This window comes from Marmota flaviventris, chromosome 6 (assembly GCF_047511675.1).
Source record: "Marmota flaviventris isolate mMarFla1 chromosome 6, mMarFla1.hap1, whole genome shotgun sequence".
NCBI classification, from domain to species: domain Eukaryota; kingdom Metazoa; phylum Chordata; class Mammalia; order Rodentia; family Sciuridae; genus Marmota; species Marmota flaviventris.
This window is the reverse complement of record NC_092503.1, coordinates 55453324-55475081: the sequence shown is the minus strand read 5'-3', so window position 1 is coordinate 55475081 and position 21758 is coordinate 55453324. Positions and strand designations below refer to the sequence as shown.

The window sequence follows — 21758 nt, the reverse complement described above, 5'->3', positions numbered from 1 at the left end:
TTTTGTTTGAAAGGAGCAAATCTGTATTTGGAAAGAACCACACTTTTCAAGCGGTTCTGTGGCTGACTGGAGACTGAACACCAGATGGGGCCAACAGACCTGGAATCATCCAGCACCAGCACCCGTGGAGAATCCAAATTCCACACACAGGCTCCACAAAAACCACAGGGCTGACAGGTCAGGATGTTTGTGGTCATTTCCTCCCAGATCCTTACAAGACCCTCTCATCTGAAATAAGCTGTGCTATGTCCCTGGCACCTCTCCCCCTGGAAGGAAAATGCTGGCTGAGCAAGGCAGGGTCAGCGGGAGCCTTTCTCTTGCAATCCCTGCATCATCCAGAAGACTAAGAATGCAGCCTACAAAGCATCCCATCTTTCCTCCAGGAATAAAAGAAGCAAGGAAGAATCTGCCTTTTGCATGATCACAAGAGAGAGCATGCTTAAATAGACATCACACAAGTGTCCCCGTGCACAGAAATCCGCCACATTTCAGGGCACAGTGTCTTGAGAACCTTTGGGAGAGCCTGGCCTTTCTTTGTCATCATTGCTCACCGGTGGACTGCTCTGTGTAAAGTGTGTTTATCCGCGAGGCCAAAGAGCACTCACGGCACTTCAAACCCACCGGAGCCTCCTGGGACACCCGTGTGCTCATAAGTCACAACCTCCCTGTTTGGGGAACAGGGTTCCAGGGTTTCTGTAGTGGGGTGTCCCCCTGCCTCCCTCCCCCTGCAATGTCCCGGGTAGGAAGTGGGGATGGACCTCCCAGGAATGGAGGTCTGTTTTGCTGGCTGGAGAGTGGGGGTGGCCCACATGGATGCAGGGAACTTCCAAAGGGTAAGAGGGGCAGGAAGGAGAAAACCAAGGGCAGAGAGAGTGGAAGTCCCCAAGCTGGGAGAGAATGTCCCCAGCATATAAACCTCCAGCCCTCCAGACCAAGCTCAACTCCTCTTCACAATTGGCACCCAGAGGGCCTGCAGTTGGGGCTCAGTGGCAGAGCGCTTGCCTAGCACATGTGAGGCACTGGGTCTGATCCCCAGCACCACATTAAAAAAGAAAAGAGAAACTAAATCAACAAAATAAATAAAGGTAGCAGTCGGCATGCAGACTTGACCACTCACACGGAAGGGAGCCGTCATTTAAAAAATTAAACTGGCACTTTGCTTTTATTCTCTAATCAAGTGAAGCCCTGAAATGGAATAATATCACCAATTGCAAAATTATTCTCCCATCGTACTATTTTAGCCAGTCATCACCAAAACATTCCAGAGTCTTCAACACTATTCTTCCCCATTTCTAACGAGTTCCCTCTTTCTCTCACTCACACACTCCTCCCCCTCCCCCACTGACCTCCCCCTTCAGTCATAATTCCCCAGTCGAGGGGGAAGCTGCGCAGAGCAACCCCTCCTCCTGTGGCCATCACTGCCACTTCCCCCAGGCCAGGAGCCCTGCCCTTCCCAGGATCGATGGCCTGACCCTTAGCAGGGCTGCTCAACCCAGCCAGCCCACGGCCCGCCCAGACTCTCTGGTCTGTTTCCAGAGGGCTCCTCGTGTGAACCAGGGGTGGTGGCAGTGACAGCACAGACCCCCAGCCCTGAAGCCCACCTTAGAAAAGGCAGCAAAACGGTTGGCAGATTCCAAGAGCTGTGAGTAACTATCACCCGATGCTAGCCAGGTGCCACCACCTAGAGAGCACAGCCCCGGAGGTTCCTGGGCACAGGACAGGGGACCTGCAAGGAGAGAAGCAAACAGAGGCAAGGGCAGGAGGAAGCAGGTGTCCTGGAGCCACACCTCTTCCACTCAGCCCACAAGCAGGTGCCTCCATTCCTACCTGGGCGCTCCTGTCCCTGCCACCAGGCAGCCTCAGCCACACTCCTCTGACGACTGCTGGTTCCCAGCACCCGCTTGGAGCTGCGGGGCCTTCTGCTATGGACCTCGAGGGGACTTCTTGGTGGCAGAAGCCAGATTTCCTCCTTCCTGGTGCAGCCTCTGGCTGAGGCTCTGTTGGAGGCTCTGATTTTCTTTTCCCGGGCTCAGTCCCGCCCCTTGTTTGTGCAGATAAGCGCCTCTTTTTTTTTCCCCCTTAGGGCCCTCTGTGGCCTCTTGGCCCAGCCTTCCTGGTTCAAAGGGCACCCAGCCACACAACCAAGAGGCTGAGCATTTCATTCGCCTCAATTAAATTTTCCATTAACTTGGTCTCTGGCCAGTATAGATTTTCTCTTAGAGCTTGTCTCTAGCTCAGATGGCTCAGCCTTAGGATCAGCCTTGACCCCCCTCTGGTCCACTTAAGTACATTTGTACCTTTTCTTCCCTAATGAGATGCACAGAAACCAATCATAATTTTCACTCCTGACACCTGAACTTCTTTCATCCTCCCGGATGTTTCTGGTTTACATAAGACTTTATTCTAAGCTGTAGATTGATTTTTTCCCCCTTTGAAAATGTGAAACAAAGGCAATTTTGAGTTGGCTGTTTGGAATAACAAATGCACTTTCAGTGTCAAGAGGAGAGCAGGGTCCACGGCCACCTTCCCTGTCATCTTGCAGCTTTGCCAAGCCTCTACCCCAAGGCTCACAGGAACTCCGAAGAAGCAGGGGAAGGCAAACGTGGGTGGGATCCCCCCACACACAGTTGGCTCTGTTTCCTAAACAGCCCCCATGCTTTGGAGTCTTTTATAAACTTTGGGAAAATTGAAAGTGGTCCTTAGGAAACTGTTCGAGTCCCTGAAATAGAAGACACCTTACAAGTTTCAGCTCTAAATGGACATCCTGACTTTGAGGAAACCTCACAGTACTTCTGTACAGTAGTCCCCCTTATCTGGGAGACATCCATTCCAAGATCCATATGGATCCTGAAACCACAGAGAGTGCCATGTGCCGTACATACTGTTTTCCTGATAAGTACATACCCATGATAAATTTTAATGTATAAGTTAGGCACAGTAAGAGATTAACAACAGGGCTGGGGCTGGGGCTCAGTGGTAGAGCACTTGCCTGGCATGTGTGAGGCACTGGGTTCGATTCCCAGCACCACATATAAATAAATAAAAGTCTACCAATATCTAAAAGAAATTAATAAAAAAGAGATTAACAGCAATAATAAAGATAGAATAATAAGCTAATATAATAACATATTGGAATGAAGGCTATTGGAATGTGGTTTTCCTCTTTCTCATCTCCCTCTCAAAATTGTATTGTACTGTACTCACCCTTCTTGTGCTGATGTGACAGGATAAAATACATACATGACGAGATGAAGTGAGGTGAATGACACTGGCATTGTGGTATACCATAAGGCTACTACTTAATGGTTTGAACCCAGCACCACAATACTATACTACTGTTCTGAAAACTCAGATGGCTACTAAGTGCCTAATGGGCAGGTAGCATATACAGTGTGGATACGCTAGACAGAGATGATTTACCTCCCAGGTGGGACAGAGTGGGACAGTGTGACATTTCATCATTCTACTCAGATTGTTGCACAATTTACGACTTGGCCTCTTTTACAGGCTCTTTTTCCTCCTCCACACTCCTTCATACAAGGAGCTCTCACAAGTAGAAAGCACACTGGACGTTCACTAACATCCTCATTCTGCTCCTGGAGTCTTGGGTGTTTGCATCTTTAATATACAAAATGAGGGCTGGAGTTGTGGCTCAGTGGTAGAGCATTTGCCTGGCATGTGTGAGGCCCTGGGTTCAATCCTCAGCACCACATATAAATAAATAATAAAAAAGATCCATTTACAACAAAAAAATATTTTTAAAAAATATACAAAATTATTTTACATGATATGTTGGAAAAGAAGAATATTTTGTCTTTTTGTTCTATTTGACTATTGATACTTTCTATGTTATCAAGGTAGTCAACATGATTCAATATCATATGCTCTATCTCATATTTAGGAGCCTTGAGCAATTAAAATATCTTAATTGGAACTGTCATTCTTTCATTAAACTATGAGTACTGAGTAAATAACTTCCTTGATCTCTAAGATTGTAACCTTAGCCTTTTACAATGAAGTGGGATCCAATAAATTATTGGATATAGTAAAAATATGTTTCAAATTCTACAAAGCTCAGGCTTTCCTCTGGAGGTCCTTAAAAAGAGAGAGGGATTGTTGACAGGTACAGTGACTCACATCTGTAATTTCAGCGGCTCAGAGTCTGAGGCAGGAGTATTATGAGTTCAAAGCCAGCCTCAGCAAAAGCGAGGCACTAAGTAACTCAGTGAGACCCTGTCTCTAAATAAATTCAAAATAGGACAGGGGATGTGGCTCAGTGGTTAAGCATCCCTGGGTTCAATCCCTGGTACCAAAATGAAAAAAAAAAAAAAAGTTCAAAGCCAGCTGCAGCAACTTACTGAGACTCTAAGCAACTTAACAAGGCCCTGTCTCAGAATAAAATAAAGGGCTGGCTCAGTAGTGAGTGAGAGAGGGAGAGAGAGAGAGAGAGAGAGAGAGAGAGAGAGAGAGAGAGATTGTGTTTTTCCCTTTTAGCTCAATGTTTTGACATACGTACAGACATCATAATTTATTGAAAGATATGGTTGAACACACAACTGATGGCTTTCCCCAGTGCATGTGGGAGCACTAGGACTTGACCCTCCATGCGAGCACACCCCGATTCCACCCCTCTATTCCACATTCTGAGGACCCTGGGCTTCTGCTGGTCCTGGGTGTCAGAAAATAAATGAAGGCTTTGGTATTTGCTGCAGGACTTGTGCACTCTTCTTTAACCTTTCCATCAAAACCTTCTGCAAGGATTCTTAAGACCTGAACTTGCCACTGACAATTTATTCTCCTTTGCAAATGACCCCCTTTCCACTGCTCAGCTGGAGATCCAGAGAGCTCATTTTGTCTGTGTGGTCCCTGGCTGTGACAGAAAGAACAAAGCTCCTCCCCAATGTCCCAGTCCTGTGGCTCACACTGCAAGACCAGCAGCTGCAAGGGGACCTGGACTAAAATGCCTTCCATCACTTCTATTCTTTCTTCTTCCAGGAGAGCCTGTTTCAGTTCCTCCCCTACCCCAAATATTTATGGTGGCAAAATATGTGAAACATCAAATTTACCACCTTAACCAATTTTTATTTATTTTACCAATCACACCACTAATGGGAGCAAAACAACATAACCTCTGCCACTTCACCCAAAAGCCCATGTTGACTTTTTTGTTACTGCTGTTTTGGTACCAAGGATTGAACCCAGAGGCGCTTAGCCACTGAGCCATATCCCCAGCCTGTTTATTTTTTTAAAATTTGAGACAGAGTCTCACTAAGTTGCTCAGGGGTCTCATAAGTCACTGAGGCTGGCTTTGAACTTTCAATCTTCCTGCCTCAGCCTCCCCTCAAGCTGCTGGGACTACAGGCATATGCCACTATGCCTGGCCTGTGTTGATTATTTTTAAAAGTGCTGTTCAGTGGTATTAATGACATTCCTAATGTTATGCACTCATCACCTCTATCTATGCCCAGAACTCTTTTCATCTTGTAAAACAGAAACTCTGTGCCCATGAGTCAACAACTTCCCCTTCACTTCTTTCTTCCTGCTCTGCCATTTCTTATAATATTTAAAATACCAGGTTCAACAGGGCCTCATGCCTGGTGGGGTGGGGTTTTAAAGATGATAAAGTTCTCCAGGTGGTTGGATGCCGTCTCTGCCTGCCTGCGACCAGTGTTGCCGTGGCACAAAGGTGAACCCAGAAGGAGGAGAGAGAATGCACCTCTCTGGAGGGAGGTTTCCACTGCAGCTTCACTGAAGGGGACTGGGATTTGGTTTGTTCCCTGACCTCTTTGCTAGAGGTGGCCCAGGTGAAATCCACTTGGTGCAGTCAGCCTTCTGAGATGGGAAACAGGGTGCACCCCTCCCAACCAATGTTGGGCGATGCTTACAGGTAGCAGGACTTGGGAGGACAAGCAAAGGGCCAGGAGAAAAGACCTGCATGCAGTCTCCTCCTGAGGCTGCCCTCCCATGTGGCTCTGAGCAAGTGGCCTGGTCTCTGTGCATCTCATTGCATTAAATAAATGTCCACAACTGGGTAGATGGATGGATCTGTAATGGCACTCATGCCACTTGACATACTCTATCCCCTTTTAGAAATAAGCAATCTTTTAGAAAGATAGATGTCCTCCATGTGGTCACTCTCTGTAGAGCTATTATATTAGACAAATCTGTCACTGAGCAGGGAAGCGGATTTGCTTTCCAAATGTCGTGTGTACAGGTTCAGCCATAACGGAACATACCGTGAGGGTCTGTTACTCTAATACTTCCTGGTGCCAGGATCAAAGACCACAGCCAAGGAAGAAAAGAGCAAGTCTGGGGAGTAAATGACCCTCCTCATCAACCTCCTACCATCTGTGCATCAAAGAAGCCACTCAACAAGAAGTAAACAATTTGTTTATATCATGCTAAGCCTTCAAAAGACAGGAAACCCGCTACTCAATTAGATCTTGCAGAAGGGTTCAGCTCTCACAGTTGTGGTTTCTATAGAAGTTTGTTCTGCTATGTTGCATAGAATGCAAGCTAGTAAATATTCGTATGTATTTGTTCTGTTACAGGCTCTGCTGCGGACGGGTGGCCCTGCCCCCAGTTCTATCTTGCAGGGGAGGTGAGCTCTGGACCTAGGGTCCTACAATATAAGCTAAAGTCAAATACCGTCATGGATGTGGAAAGAAGGGCCTGGGAGATTAGATGGGCATCTTCTCAGGGCTGGAAGAGACTTAAGGGTACCAGACCCCCTGTTGCAGTTTGCCAGGCCACACTGAGAAATTTGTCTGTCATTCTTTCTTAGTTTCACCTTCCTTCCTGGATCTACGCATCTCTTTCTCACCTGGATTTGTAGCTGTGCCACCTCCACCCAACCACTCTGTCCCTCGAGCCTCTCTCTTCTTCTCTAGACCATGGAATGCCTCCACTGGACATCAGAATCATCTTCAGCAGCAACATTTGTACCAAAAAGGAAGCATCTTAATGTGGATAGACTGAAAGAAAATTCCCTATGTGAGCTGGGCTCTGCCAGCCCACACTTGATCACTCAGAGTGTGGCCCCAACCAGCAGAACCTGTTAGAAGCAGGTGCTCAGGCCCCACCCCAGTCTGCTAGCCAGAATCTCGGCATTTTCTTAAGAAGTCCAGGTGGTTCCCATGCACATTCAAGTTTGCAAAGCAACTAAAGGATATTTATTCCTGCAACTTTTTTTTTTCAATACCCAAACATAAAAGAACATTTTCCCCAGGATCATTTCATGACTTCTGACCAATGTTACCAGATCATCTTTCTGCCTCCATCTCCTGATGCATCCAGAGGCTGCTCTACTTCCTAAAGCACTAGCCATGTTTAGACAGTTAATGGAATTGGAGGGATAGGCCCGCAATTCTTGATTCAAGCCAAGAACACTAACCTCTTGCAGCTGGGTGGTCTTGAAACCTGGATTTCCCTGGAAATAGAAAAAAGGTTCTTTTAAAAAAATATTTATTTTTTAGTTGTAGTTGGACACAATGCCTTTATTTATTTATTTATTTTTATGTGATGCTGAGGATTGAACCCAGGGCCCCACACATGCTAGGTGAACGCTCTACTGCTGAGCCACAACCCCAGCCCAGGAAAAAGATTTTTGGAGAGAGAAGATATATTTCAAAAGTCTGAGGAAGATATTTGTAAGAAGCCCTGCCTCTGCTCCCAGGAAGGTTTTTTCAAGGGAGAAAACTGGTGTCCTTCCCTTTACCTCTGTAAGGCCCCTTGCTGGGACTCCTGGGGTCCCTGTTCTTCCTGCTGCCTAGGGATGTCCTCTGCCATGACTCCAGCCCATGACTCTTAGCCTGGAAAGGACCAGAGGAGACATCGTGTTCCTACTTCTCTGGGTTGTCAAAGTGCCTCTAGTGGCCTTCATAGGTGAATATGTGCATATATTTGTCACCAGTAATGAGGACCTTCCACCCAAGATGCCCCTTCTACTTCTGAGTGGCTTTGACTTTTCAGAACTCTTTTATGATGTCAACCCCACCTGACTCTTTGAGGGGATTGATTTCACAGAGCTCTTCCTGATTATTTAACTGTCAAGTTCTGTACCTGGGGAGTGTTGCTTAAATCCACACCTCTGGAATTTCAGTGTGTCTTCAAAACAGCTGGGGGTCTGCTGTCAAAGTCCTGGAGGGCTGCTGAGCTCTGCCATCCTCAGGGGACCAGAGTTTGAGTGGCAAGACCTTTGATTTAATGAAATCTACCTTCGAGTGGGTCTCACTTCTGCTTTTCAGCCACAAAGAACAAAGTGCACATGACCTGCTATCCTGCACTGGAATCGTGTCCTCCCAATATCTTCCCGGTTCCTTCCCATAGCATCCCACTTCCCTGGATGGCTCCTAAGTTGTCATAGCTTTGCATTTTCATATCAAGGGATTGCTTGCTGCCTTTTGACACATTCCAGTGACAAACCCTCTAAGTATGTGACACTAAGCTGAGACATTCTGGCCTGGACTGAACATCTTGGGGCAGAATGGGAGCAGGCATTGTTCTGGTTCAAATGAGCTCAAGACCTTACAATCTTGTTTAGGAACAATGTGGTCCTACGGATATCTATGGAGTCTAATATCAAAAGGCTCCCACCCCTTCCTGCAGACGGCCCTTCCTGTCACAATGATGACAAAGTGGGTATAAATGAATTCCTCCTCTAACGTAATAATAACTTGATATGTTAGACTGCAAGGGGACTGTGACAGGCAATTCTAACGAGGCAGTGTCTTATGCTAAAGGCCAACTCCTGAGTGGTGTCATCTGAGGGATCATGGCACACTGGTAGGAAAGACATGGGCAAGGGGATTTCTCAGAGCCAACCAGGCCACTGCTTCCTGCCCTCTCCCTGAAGCTCCCTGAAGAGTAAAGACTCAGCACTTGATTCTGTAGCACCCAGGGCATGAGGAGCTATTGCCACAAGGGTATTTGATTTGGAGCTTCTTATGGTTTAGATGTGCTGTCCCCCAAAAGCTCACGTAGAAGATAATGCAAGAAGGTTTGAAGGAGAAATGACTGGGTTATAGCCTTAGCCTAATCAGTGAATTAATCACTGATGGGATTAACTGAAGTGGTAGGATATGACTGGAGGAGGTGAAAATTGGGATGTGGCTTTGGGTATATTTGTATCTGGTGAATGGACTCTCTTTTTCTGCTTTCTGATCACCATGATGTGAGCTGCTTCCCTCTGCCACACTATTCAGCCACGATGGTCAGCATTACCTCGAGCCCCAAGGAATGGAGTCGGCCTTATTGGACTAAGACCTCTGAAAGTGTGAGCCCTCAAATAAACTTTTCTTCACCTACAGTTGTTCTGGTCAGATCCTTAATCACAGCAGCGAAAAAGCTGACTAAAACAGAGTTGTTGTTAGTTTTTCAAAGGAGTCTTGGGTCAGGGGCCACTGGGGTCATTCCTCCAGGAATGACTAGAAAGGAAACCAAGTCTCAGCTGGACATGCCAGCTTTGAAGAAGGCTGTCACCCTCCTGGAATACCATGTCAAAATGTACCTATTTTAGTTTTAGTTTTGGTCGAGGCCACAAGACAACAGATACTACATAGAATAAAGTGTGAGGTCACCAGGCAGCCCTTGCAAAACAAGAGGTGGTGGAGAGCCAGTTTTACACCAAGAGATGCCACCCACATCTAGCCTGGAAGCCAGATCGCAGCAGCTGAAAAACAATTGGCCAGAAAAAAAAAAAATTGTGGCGAGAACCATTCAGTCTATTCCCAATGGCTTCAGCATGGCCATGTGAATAGTCTGTATTTTTCAGCCATAAGGGAACACACTGTGAGGGTCTGTTACTCCAATACCTTGGAGCTTGGGAGATACAATGGCTGATTGTTCAGTGCCCACAGGAGATCTAAGAGACTGCAGCTGGCTGGCAGAACAAAGGAGAGGTGCCCTTAGGAACCAGCCTGCACATCCAGATTTTTGGGGGGCAGAGTGTATGCTTCTCAAGGACCAGGGTGTAGGCCATGGGAAGAGAGATCTGAAGAGGGTTTGTCTTAGAATCCTTCCACAGGACAATCTGGAGGCACAGGGCACTTCAGCAGAAAGAAGCTGGAGGTGACCCCCAGAGGTCTTGGACTGTGGAAGGAATTGTAAGTGACCATCCTGAGTAGAGCTGCATTTGTACATGTCAAGGAAAGTGCAGGCAAGAGATGATAGGGTCACCAAAGAATCCATGTGAGACCCCACAGGATGAAGAATGTGCTTAAAACATTTGCCAGGGTCAGGGAACATGATGCCAACTCACAGCAGATCCTGGCAAGCTCTCCTGCCTCTCGCCTCTCCCCTCCTTCCTCACACTACTGTGAAGGGCCCTGAAGTCAAGATGATGTAGGTACGGGAGGTGCCAGAAACACCCGCTGGGGATAGTTAGGGAAGCCAACCATGCCCTCTGTTAGTGCTGCAGGTGGCTGGCTTGAGGCAAACCTGAGCCAGGATTGTGCAGAACAGTACAGTATCTTTGAATGAAATTGAAAGTTCAAGCATCTCTCTGACCTGGGCACATTCATTCTTGACTAGAGAACATTTTGTAACACAAAAGGAGCCAGAAAGATCATAAGATTTGTCTTAAATTTCCATCCATAGACAGGGAGAAACTGATTCCACAGATAAATGTAGAGGATAGTAGAAGACTTGAATTATGTGGCTTTATGTCATGTCCCATGGGCCACTGTTTGATCAATGGAGCAGTGAGGCGTGGGTTTGAGAAATCACACCATTCTGCTATCTCGTTGCAAGATTCAGTAGAAAATAAATTTACTTGAGAATGTTTCCAAATCAGCTAACGCTCATAAGAAAGGCCAGATTGATAAACCATCAAAACCCAAAGAAACATTCTATAAAGCACCTCCAGCCTCTCACTGAACATAGGGAACACGGGTGCAGAGAGACGAGAAGCCTTTTTCAAGCTCACACATGGAGACATGAAGGAAAACACAGACAAATACGTTATCTGCTTACATCAACCACGTTCAATTACTACCAATTGGAAACTTGTGAAAGTCAAGTTTCTTCCTGCTTCCATATCCCAGAGGGATAAAAGCAAAACCATAAGCAAGGTTCTTGATAGTCTCCAAGAAAATCTATGCTAAGGATCTAAATTGATCCTTCCCCTGCCGTCCTCCTGGGCTTGAGGTATAGCCACTTTAAAAAAAAATTATTTGTAGATGGACACAATACCTTTATTTTATCTGTTTATTTGTATGTGGTGCTGGGAATCAAACCCAGAGCCTCATGCATGCTAGGCAACCGCTCTACCACTGAGCCACAACCTCAGCCCTAGCCACTCTTCTTTTTAAGTACCCTTTTGTTGAATGCTCTAAATCTGTCCATGACTGTTTTTTTTTTTTTTTTAATATTTATTTTTTAGTTTTAGGTGGACACGTTATCCTTATTTTTTTAATTTTTATGTGGTGCTGAGGATCAAACCAGTGCCTCATGCATGCTAGGCGAGCAATCTGCCACTGAGCCACAACCCCAGGCCTGTGACTATTTTTAATGTCATCTGTTCCTCAAAAACTTTTCTTAGTTGATGCATTTGTCTTATCTAAGACCGTTTCACACAGTGCCTGGACCAGAAGAGGATTCTGCTTACAGAATAACCCCATGGCAGTTCCAGTTCTACTACCTGAGTGCTTTTCATAGATCAACAATGCTGCCTTCAGAAAAAGACAAAAGGCAAAAAAATTTCTGTCTTACCTTGGGATACACATTCAACTCTTTGCAAATCCATAATTCAGAGCTGCTAAGTGGGGAAGGGGCCCCTCCCATGGGCATCCAGCCCCTCTGACAGACAATACCACACCATGGCAAGTGTGGCCCCTGTGGCCTTGTCTGTCCTGAGCTATTCTGTGGCTGCTGGTACTAAAGAAGCTCAACCCTTGGGTTACTTTCGCATCTTCTGATGGGCAAAATAAATACCAGCTCTCACTAAGACATTTTTTAAATACAGTCAAATTCTTACAGTAAGAGACACCTCGTAGCACTGTTTCTCCACACAGGCAGGCATCTGAGACTCACGGGCAGCACCACCTTCACCTGTTCTTAGCTCTGGATCCTTTGGGATCTCTTAATTCCATAGTCTCCCAGTCCTTCAACTACTCTATAATGATGAGCAGATACCCAGCGTCTAGATTATGCTCAAGTGAGGAAAATCACTCCTTAGATGTGATGGAGTCTGAATTCTATCACCACAAGCCTCAAAGCCTGAATGTTAGTGCTTAATAGTTGAAGTGACCACTTCTTGCTGCTGCCTGGGGTGGGTACAGTCCAGGGACCCCTCAGTCTCAGCCAGCTCTGCCAGCTCCCAGTCACCTCTCCGGCCCACCTGAGGTATGGCCTACCTGACTCCATCCGCCCTTCCTCTCGCTCCTGGGCCTTCTCGGAGGCACTGGGGGTCCCAGGGAAGGGCTGGTGGCTGAAGAGGTCGTCACACAGGAGGCTGCGGCACAGCTTGGCCAGGAAGCGCAGGACATAGCCCACGCTGTTCACCACAGGCAGACTCCGCAGGTGCTGCTTCCCATCAAAGGAAGCCGAAACTGGAAAAGCACAGAGACAGTGACTCAGAGCTGGACACAGGATAAAACTGCCCATGAGCCAGCGCTGAGAAGGGCCGTGTGGGTTCAGTTTGAAGTCAGTCATGTTTGGATTTCACCTGTTGTCTCCCTATGTTTCTGTTCCTGGGTCTCATCCAGGATGACATATTGCATTTAGCTGTCAAGTTCCCTGGTCTCCTGGGTCCTGACAGTTTCTCAGCTTTTCCTTGTTGATCTTGACAGCTTTGAAAAGTTCTGGGCAGGTATTGTGTGAAAGGCCCCTCAGTTTGGTTTTGCCTGATGTTTTTCTCATGGTTAGATGAGGTTATGGGTTTGGGGAAAGGAAGACCACAGAGATGGAGTGCCCTTCAGACCTCAGATCAGGGGTGACCCGATCTCCTCACCTGGCCAAGACAGCATGCCCCACATTCCTCTGCTGTGTTCTCCATATCCTGTTCCTGGGGAGCAAGTCACTCAGCCTGTCCACACTCAAGGAGGGCAGGGGAATTCTACATGCCGTCTGAAATTCTTCTGTGGGGAAGAGTTGTCCCCTGTTTAGTGATTTATTCAGTCATGTCTTAATCTCAGCACAGTCTTATGTTACACCGTGGGTTGTCCAAAACTACCTTATTTATTTTGTTGCTCAAATTGCCCTGACTTTTATCTTTGGGAGCTCTCACAGGTCAACTCCTGTGACATGCCCTCTCTTTTATTTAGCACCACTTTGGTTTTGAGCGTTTCCATATGCTCCAAGTGAATCTTGTATTTTCCTTGCACCGGCTATTCCTTCAACAGTCCTGACTCCTTTCATTGAAGAATGATATTTAGAAATTTATATTGGGGCATCTGGTGTGCCCATTGCTACTGAGGTGTCAGTGATTCTAAGCCCTCTGAGTGGACAAAGATAAGAATGTATGTATGTATGCTAGCCTGCTATAATTACTCACTATCTACAGGTCTACCTAGGTATCCATATCTGTATCTGTCTCTATGTCCATATCTATAGAAGGAGATAGATGCAGATACATTGATACATCCAAATAAACACGAGTTCACATTGAGGTGTTCAATTCTAATCCTGAACCAGAGTTCAGGGGCTACTTCTGGAGAAGCATTTGGGGAGAGTCTTTATAAAAGGAAAATAATCTCTCTGTAGTAAAAAGAAACTCAATTTCTAAACAGTTGCCAGAATGCAGAAGCAATATCTGTTTCCTCAAGCCCTGAGCATGCACCTTCCTGAATCTCTCTCACAGTCCTTTCTCACCCCAGGATTATACTATTGTAATAATAAATCAAAAGAATCCATTTCTTTCATGTAGCCCTTTCCAGTTTGACAAGACCTTTGGTATTTACCACCTCACATAGGCCCTGTGACCATTCTCCCGAGGACAGTGGACCCAGGCTGCAGATGAGGAAGAAAGTAGGCCAGAGTGACTTCCCAGCTCACCTGGCCTCTGTGTGACCTTGCCTTTCATTTTAATACTCCAGGTGGCTCTAATTGCCAGGTCCAGGCAAAGGGCTGCTATGATGCTTATGAAGGGCATTGTTGTCCCAGCTGTTCTAGAAATTCCCTCTTAGTATGAGACAGCCTCTTGCCTCTGATAGCTTGAAAGCCTGGGTGATACGGAATGGAACCCACAGCAGGAGGTTCCAAGGAGCTTAGGCCTGTCCCATCAATCCATGTGCATGTATTCTCGGAAGTGCTTGGGAAATCCCCAAAGTGGGGAATCCCACTTCTCATAGGAGGGCATGGAATTCCTGGGATCATAAAATTGACTCCTCTGAGACAGCATGGCTAAGACAGAACATCCCAAAAGGTGTTCCAGGAGTGGGTTACAGGGCTCTGTGATGCTGTCCCCTTAACCCCTGGGTGTGGTCCAAGGTCCCTGCAGCCTCCTGTAGCCACAAGCTCTTTGGTTCCTTTGCCCGTTGTGCCAGCCCCCATGTGATCCTTTGCCGTGATGTAGGGACATTTAGAGAGCAGTGCCACACAGAGCGGCTTCTAAGTGGAGTGTAGGAGTCCTGGAGTCACTTCCCTCCCTAAACCACCTTGGTGCTGTCACGGAGCCTTGCCAAGCCTCCATCTTTATCTATAACACAAAAAAACCACCTCGTGCTTAGTGACCCGAAGGTGGCAGTGTGAGGAGTCGGCTCTGTGCTGTGGCCTACTCCAAGACTCCAGGAGAAAGTGGTCTGCCTGGGAATTCCTGTCAGCCAAGGAATCTTGGTGAGGTCCTGTCCACTCTGGCATTGCTCCTCCCCAGTGCCAAGGCCCTGAGGCCACAGAGAGGCCTGAGCAGGAAAGCAGGGCACAGGGTCAGCTCTGCAGTTTAGGCACAGGGACCACAAAGCACTTAGACAGGAGGCACTCAGGAGGTGGACTCAGTGTGAGGAGGAGCCTGCTCCTAGCCCAGGTCTGTGCCTTTGCCATGCAATGCAGCAAGGAAAAGGACAGGCCTTCAACCTCAAGGGCAGCCCAGGACCCAGAACCCGGCTCCCGACAGAAGTCAGGATAGGAATGGCCAAGGGCTCTCGGAGAACCTGACAACTCTCCTGCCCCCTCCATGCTGTGCTTCTTCTCCTCTCTGCTAAAGTGTCTTGAAATTACCATGGGTCAGGGGGTGGGTGTGGCTCAGTGGTAGAGCCTAACATGTGTGAGGCCCTGAGTCCAATCCCCAGAGCCCTCCCTACAAGAAAGGAAGGAAGGGAGGAAGGAAGGAAGGAAGGAAGGAAGGAAGGAAGGAAGGAAGGAGGGAGGGAGAGATGGAGAGAGGGAAGGAAGGAAGGAAGGAGGGAGGGAGGGAAGGAAGGAAGGAGGGAGGGAGGGAAGGAGGGAGGGAGGGAGGGAAGGAAGGAAGGAAGGAAGGAAGAAGGAAGGAGGGAGGGAGGGAGAGACAGAGAGAGGGAGGGAGGGAGGGAGGGAGGGAAGGAACAAAGGAATGAAAGGGTTAAAAATCACTCTGTGGGGCAGTCACAATCTTGACAAAATCAATCGCCAGCGAGTGAGACCCAGCTTCCCGCTGAGAGGGAACTCCAAAAGGTCAGCCTGCTCCATGGAGTCAGGGAAGCAGAGCTGGACAACCTGCCCACCCCCAGCCATGGCGGCTGGAGATAAAGGAAGTACGCAACTTGGGTTACTCTGACTGCAGCCCCCCGCTAGCTAGTCAGCCAGGTTCCCTGAACGGCCCTACTGCCAGAAAATCAGAGAATCCCTGACGCTTTGGAAGGACATCTCCCTAGTGCTGAGCCAAAGGAGACACCAGGCTGTCCCCTTGGTGACAAGACCCCTTGTAAGGGCTTGGTGCTCCAGGGACTAAGGGCAGGCAGGAGCAACCACTGTGTAGAGCCTGGGGTAGACCAGAAGGAGCCTTTGCAGGCAAACATTTGAAGGGGACAAGAGCTCTCCATCTTGCCCCTCTCACGCGGTGGGAGCAACAGGGCTCCCTCTGGAAGCTGCTGCTGTGTGGGCTGTAGCTGGAGGAGGGCTGTGACAGCCAGCAAAGGGATTTCTCTGACATTGAGAGATCTTTTTTTTTTTTTTTAATGAACTCTGAATTGGGGTTGAAAACATGAACCTTTCATGGTGGTGGGTGCTGAGAGTAACGAAGGGAGTGAGGAAGACTAGAGTTGCTGGGAGCCATTAGCCAAGTAGGTATGACAATTTCCTTGCCAGCGTACCCCATGTTGCTGACATTTTGCAGTGACATTGAATGTAGGTGACCTTGCTCAAGGACCAGGGCGGATTAGGGTGTTCCCGGTTTAAGATAATCGGGTTTAGGGCGTTCCCAGTTTAGGTTCCAGGTTTAAGGTTTAAGATTATTCCTGCTGGGAATAGGGCGTATCCTGCTGCCTGAGTTCCCCTTGAGTTCTCACGGGATTCAGACAGTATATTTTGGGAGAGAGAAGCCCAGTGGAGGTGAATTTGGGCAGAGAATGTGGATTTCCCCAGAACGTGTTTGTAGACGGCTGGTGTGAGTTCGGGAATAAAGAGTTGCTGTTTGAATCTACAAGCTGTGTGGTGGCTCGTGATTGTGTGCCCAGCCAGACTGCGGCATTTGTGCCCAGCCAGACTGTGGCATAGAGTGACAAGGGCTGATGCTTTAGACAGGTGCCAGAAAAGGACTCTTTGATAAGGAAGGCATCTGAGTAGGAACCTAGAGAACATCCAAGAACAAGTCACATGGACATGTGGGGAAGAACATTCCAGAAAGAGAAAAATGGTGCAAAGGCCCCGAGGCAGAAGCACAGTTGAAGGATGCAGGTAGAACAGCAGGGAGTCACCATGGCCAGCACATACTAGGGGATGAGAGAAGTGACCTGGAGATGGAGGAGATAGCCAGGATATAAGCCCATGGGCCCCTTTTAGGACTTGGCATTTTACTTGAAATGACATGGGAGTCATTGGAGGGATTAGGGTACAGGAAGGGACATAATCTAACTTAGATTTTTTTTTTTTTTTTTTTTTAAGAATCACAGTGGTTGCTATGGGTGATGAAAGGAGATTGGATCCCAGATGTATTTTGGAGGTAGAGCAATCGGACTTGCTGAAGGGTTGGAAGTAGGGATTGGGAGACAGAAGAGTCTAGAAAGGATTCAGATGTCCATTCTTCTTGTCTCTTTCTGGAAGCAACTTCTTGAGCCCTGACAGAAGCCTGGTCCTTGGAGCCCAGCAGGAGGAGTTCAGGCCCTGCCACACCACCTGAGGATGGCTGCTTTCTCATCATGGAGACCCCCACAGCCCTCCTCGCACGACCTACCCCAGGGCTCACCTGACACCAGCTCTCCACCGTAGCCCTGCTTGACCAGGGAGAAGACCAGTTTCTGCTGGTGGGCGCAGTCGATGCACGCCTGGATCGCCTGCTGCAGGACCGCGGATGGCTTCTCGGGGCCGAAGCGCTCAGGAAGTTGCTGCACCTTCCTCCTCTCCAGGTAGGGCCCCGCATTGGCTTGCTTGTTGATGTAGAGGCAGACTGGGAACAGAGACCACAGTGCCCTTGCATCAGATGTGCAGCAGGTCAGCTGGCTGCTCCCCATGCCGGGGGGACTCTACAGACCTGTGCCTTTGGCCTTGACCTTGGGAAAACTGAAAATCTCAGAAGCAGCACAGATTCTTCCCAACTTAAAAAGCAAAAGAGGGAAAAAAAAAATCACCAGACACCCCACCTTCCAGGGCTTGCTCTCAAAGGAGTCTCCTGTCAAGAAGCACATATACAGGGGGATCCCTTCTGAGGCACTCAGGTCACTGATAAGGTGACCCAGGAGGACAGTGAGTATAAATGTATTTCCTCTCTGGGCAAGCACACATACAAAATATTCCTCATCCAAGGGAGCTGTCAGTCTAAACATAAAGTTGGCCATTTCTTTGTGAACTCTCCATGAATAAAAAACTAACATGATGCCAATCACTCCAGAGACTACATATTCAATGAAGTTCTAAAGAGAGTGCTATTCATAATCTCAGAGAAAACAAATGTTTGACAACCCATTTAGGGGAGCTCAATCAATGATCCCCAAAGGTAATAAGATATCAGTACAAAAATTTTGAAAATATATCTCAAATTGTGTTTATCTATGTAGAGGTTATTTACATTCTTAACTCTATTAATGTATTGTATACATTTTTTTTACAGGAAAGTATCAAATTTATGTAATATAAAGCTATAGAAAATGTTAGAATGTCTACAATACTGATTTTCCATATACAATAGATTTCAGTAAATTACAGGGGAATTTTTATGAATTTCGAAGTTCTAAAGAAAAGGCAATGTCTCCTAAATCCTTCTTAAGGAGAAAACATTCCTACAGAGAAGACCACCCACAGAGCTGATTATCATCAATATAAGTGACTTAGGCAGGTGGTTGAGGGGCTCCCACTTAGTTTACACAAGTTCAACTTAATTCTGTTCTAGGACAATGACATAATCTCCCACCCCAAAACATCTATTTTACCTATAATTTGACAATAGTTTCCTCATGGGTCAGCCTATTTCCTGTCCCCTACTACCAGAACATTTGTTTTCAGATTTTAAAATAACAGTTACACTGTTATCACCTTGCTTAGAAAAGCCCAAAGTTTCTCACTGTCCTTGAAATCAAGCCACATTCCGTAAGCAAAGAGTTCTCTAGCCCACCCCTGGAGAGAATCAAACCCAAATAAGGTGGAAAAATTTGTTCTCTCCCTTTCAGTGACATAGTAAAGGCTGGTCTCACAGGTATTTATTTATATTCTAAAACATATCTAAAAAATAGAAGTTTACCAGGATGAGATAAAAATGTATGTTAAGAGCAGGTGCAGAATTTTCTTCCATACTTAACACCCCCAGTTTAAGTGTCTGCCCTTTCCATCATGACACACCCCACCCTCCCAGGATATAAGCATCTTACCTGAGTGGCCACTGAGCAAGGGAGTGTTGAAGAGGGACTTTTTGCATGCGTGTGTGGTGCTGGGGATTGAACCCAAGGCCTTGTGCGTGAGAGGCAAGCACTCTACCAGCTGAGCTATATCCCCAGCCTGAAGAGGAACTTAAGATCTCCTTAAGAGGAGACCAAATGTACTTTGGAAAGGTTAAGCAGTAACAGGAAAGATGGAGAAAGCTTGCTTTTATTGAGCACCTCTTATGTTCTCAAGACAAGCCTGAGAGTTGGGTATTATCAGTTCTGCTCAACCAAGGAAGGAACTAGGCTGAAAGTACTGAGAAGACAGCTTGAAGCCTGAAGTCCATGGTGTGACGGGGATTTGGACTCAAGTCCTTCTGAAGACAAGGGCTCTTTCACGCTCTGGGGCCATCTCCTTTCTACTCCTCCCAGATGGTAAAGAAAGTCAAATTAACAAGGGGTCTTTGTGCCAGGCACTGAGCAACGTGACCCAGCCCAGGCCTTCACAGAGCCCATGGTCCTGGAGGGAGGTGGACCTCTTTACACAGGAGCTGGGGTGAGGCCAGGAGTCTGTGAGGGACAACAGGGAGGAGCTAGCTCAGGTCACCAGCAGAACTGGTGGCAGGAAAGGCAAGGAGGGTTTCTAGAGGGAGGTGTGCCTGAGCCGAGGCAGGAAGGAGGACCCACCTGAAGAGAAGCTCATTCCAGATGGAGGAGGATGTGCTGAGACCCTATGGCCAGCCCTGGCGACTGACTGAAGGGCAGTAGGCAGGACCCCAGCTGGTGGAGCCAGTAAAGCCTCTTCAGCTATATTAACAGGTTTGGTCTTTACCCAAGAGCTATGGGAGGGGACTGAGGGACTTAAGTGGGATGGGAGCAGCCAGTGGGACTGTGATGGGGATCACTCTTTGTGTGTGTGTGTGTGTGTGTGTGTGTGTATATATATATATATATATATATATATATATATATATATATATATATATATGCGCACGCGCATGCGCACGGGCAGATGGGCACATCAGATTACTGTCACTATTAGAATGAAACTGTTGTGGGTGTTCTTTTAGAGAGACTAGGATGCACACAACCTGCCCACACTAGAGGGTACTATGTGGGGCTAAAGGAGATTATTCTTAGGGGATCTGAAGTGCAAACACACACATGGAAACATTCTTGAGGTCAGCAGGCTCCCATTGGTACACCAGAAACTTGGCTCTGAAATGAAGCACCTAGCCACACTTTCTTGTCCCACCCCCAAGCAACCAGTTGATCTCAAATTGCATAGAAAACCAAGATTCAAATGATCTAAACTGCAAGGCAAGTAAACTCATATTTTCAGAGAATCTGGTTGCCCTATCCGTCCATCTGTCTCAGTGACACCATTTTAGTACAAAAAGGAGCTGTTAAATGGTGGGCCACGCCGTTACCTACAGACCATCACAGCCTTGGAGTCCATCCTGCTGACCTACCTGTGAGAGCCTGTGGGGCTGCCAAGCTGGGTATGGTGGCTGCGTCCTGAGGGATCGAGCTGAGGTCGGGCTCTGGAGTACTCCTCGGAGGTGAGAGGGCTAAAGGAGTCATGAGCACCCGAGACTTGAGCTGCAAGAGAGAGCCCAAGTGGTCAGTGGAAACCTAGAAACGTTCTCCGTGCCCTTCCAGAATCTTTCCTGGAGATCAGTTAACTGCTGTTCTCTATCATGCACCTGAACTTTCCTATTGTGCTGCTTGGAGGGATGTGGTTCAGATTCAAGTTCATCATCAAGATTCATATTGGGGGTTTACACTCAGAGGTCAGCTCTGCACCACACCCTTATAGTGGAGCCACCCAGGAAATGATGGTGCCAAGCAGTAGGTATAGAAGTGTCACTGGTTGTGGGGCTGGGGTTGTAGCTCAGTGACAGAGTGCTTGCCAAGCATGTGTGAGGGGAACTGGGTTCGATCCTCAGCACCATATAAAAATAAATAAATAAAATATAGGTATTGTGTTCATCTACAATAACAACAACAAAAGTGTCACTAATAAGCCCTATGAGTGCAGGACACAGGATGGGAGGGACAGTCCCCCGCCTGTGTCCCTGTGCTCTCTAGAATCCTGTAGACAGAGCTTTGCCCACATCCAGGAGACTGACCCTGAAGCACTCCTCACTCTCTGCTGAGCTCTCTACTTGCAAAGATCACTGGATCCTTCTGGAAAAGAAAGCAAGCAGGAGCCATCCCTCCATGGATTGACACTGCTCTGTGCTTATTTCCTGCAGCAGACTCTCGGCAGCTGGCCTGGATGTGGACAGGAGTGCCTTTCCTGGTAGTGAGCAGCAGCCACCTTGAAGATCTCATTTGAAACCACAAATGAAGAGCTAAAATCTGCTCTTAAGGAATTTGGTGGAGATGATATTGATAAGATCAATATCAACAAATCATTCTCTGTACCAAGCTTGGGACAAAGACAAGCTTTTAATCTTAGCTCTCTACCCCCAAATAGCGAAGCCATTAGTTACTAACCTTCTTCACCACTGACCTGTCTGCACCTCATTCCAGAGGAAGAAAGTCAGTTTCTGGAAGTGGGACCCAGGTGTCAGGAGTTTCAAAAGGTACTCAGATTCTATTACATAGTTAAGTTGAAGGCTGTCCCTCAATCCCTGAGCTTTTCAACTTTTGCCAAGAAACCTCCTGATGAGTTTCCTTAGAGGGCAGACTTTGACTCAGGAGTTTGGGGTCAGACCTGCGATTCTGCATCCTAATGAGATCATAGGTGGTACTGACTTTGGACCACACTTTGAGTAGCAAGGTTGTCTATTCGGTTGTTAACATATGAATAGTCCCCATCCATAGCCTGTA

General features: G+C 47.3%; 1 protein-coding gene across 10 annotated transcripts in view; it reads right to left on the bottom strand.

The window, feature by feature from the left end:
- Scml4 (Scm polycomb group protein like 4) overlaps positions 1-21758 on the bottom strand; it is a 104282-nt gene that overhangs the window by 22254 nt on the left and 60270 nt on the right. For 7 of the 10 annotated variants that reach the window (XM_071613162.1, XM_071613155.1, XM_071613159.1 and 4 more), the window contains 4 exons: positions 20393-20522; positions 17315-17515; positions 12354-12548; positions 7394-7429 (listed from right to left, as the gene is read on the bottom strand). In XM_071613162.1, the coding sequence (XP_071469263.1) occupies positions 7394-7429; positions 12354-12548; positions 17315-17515; positions 20393-20522 (562 nt within the window). Of the gene's footprint in view, positions 1-1601; positions 1727-1827; positions 3075-7393; positions 7430-12353; positions 12549-17314; positions 17516-20392; positions 20523-21758 lie in introns of those variants that run through there. The other 3 variants (XM_071613163.1, XM_071613161.1, XM_071613164.1) reach the window with 3 other exon arrangements.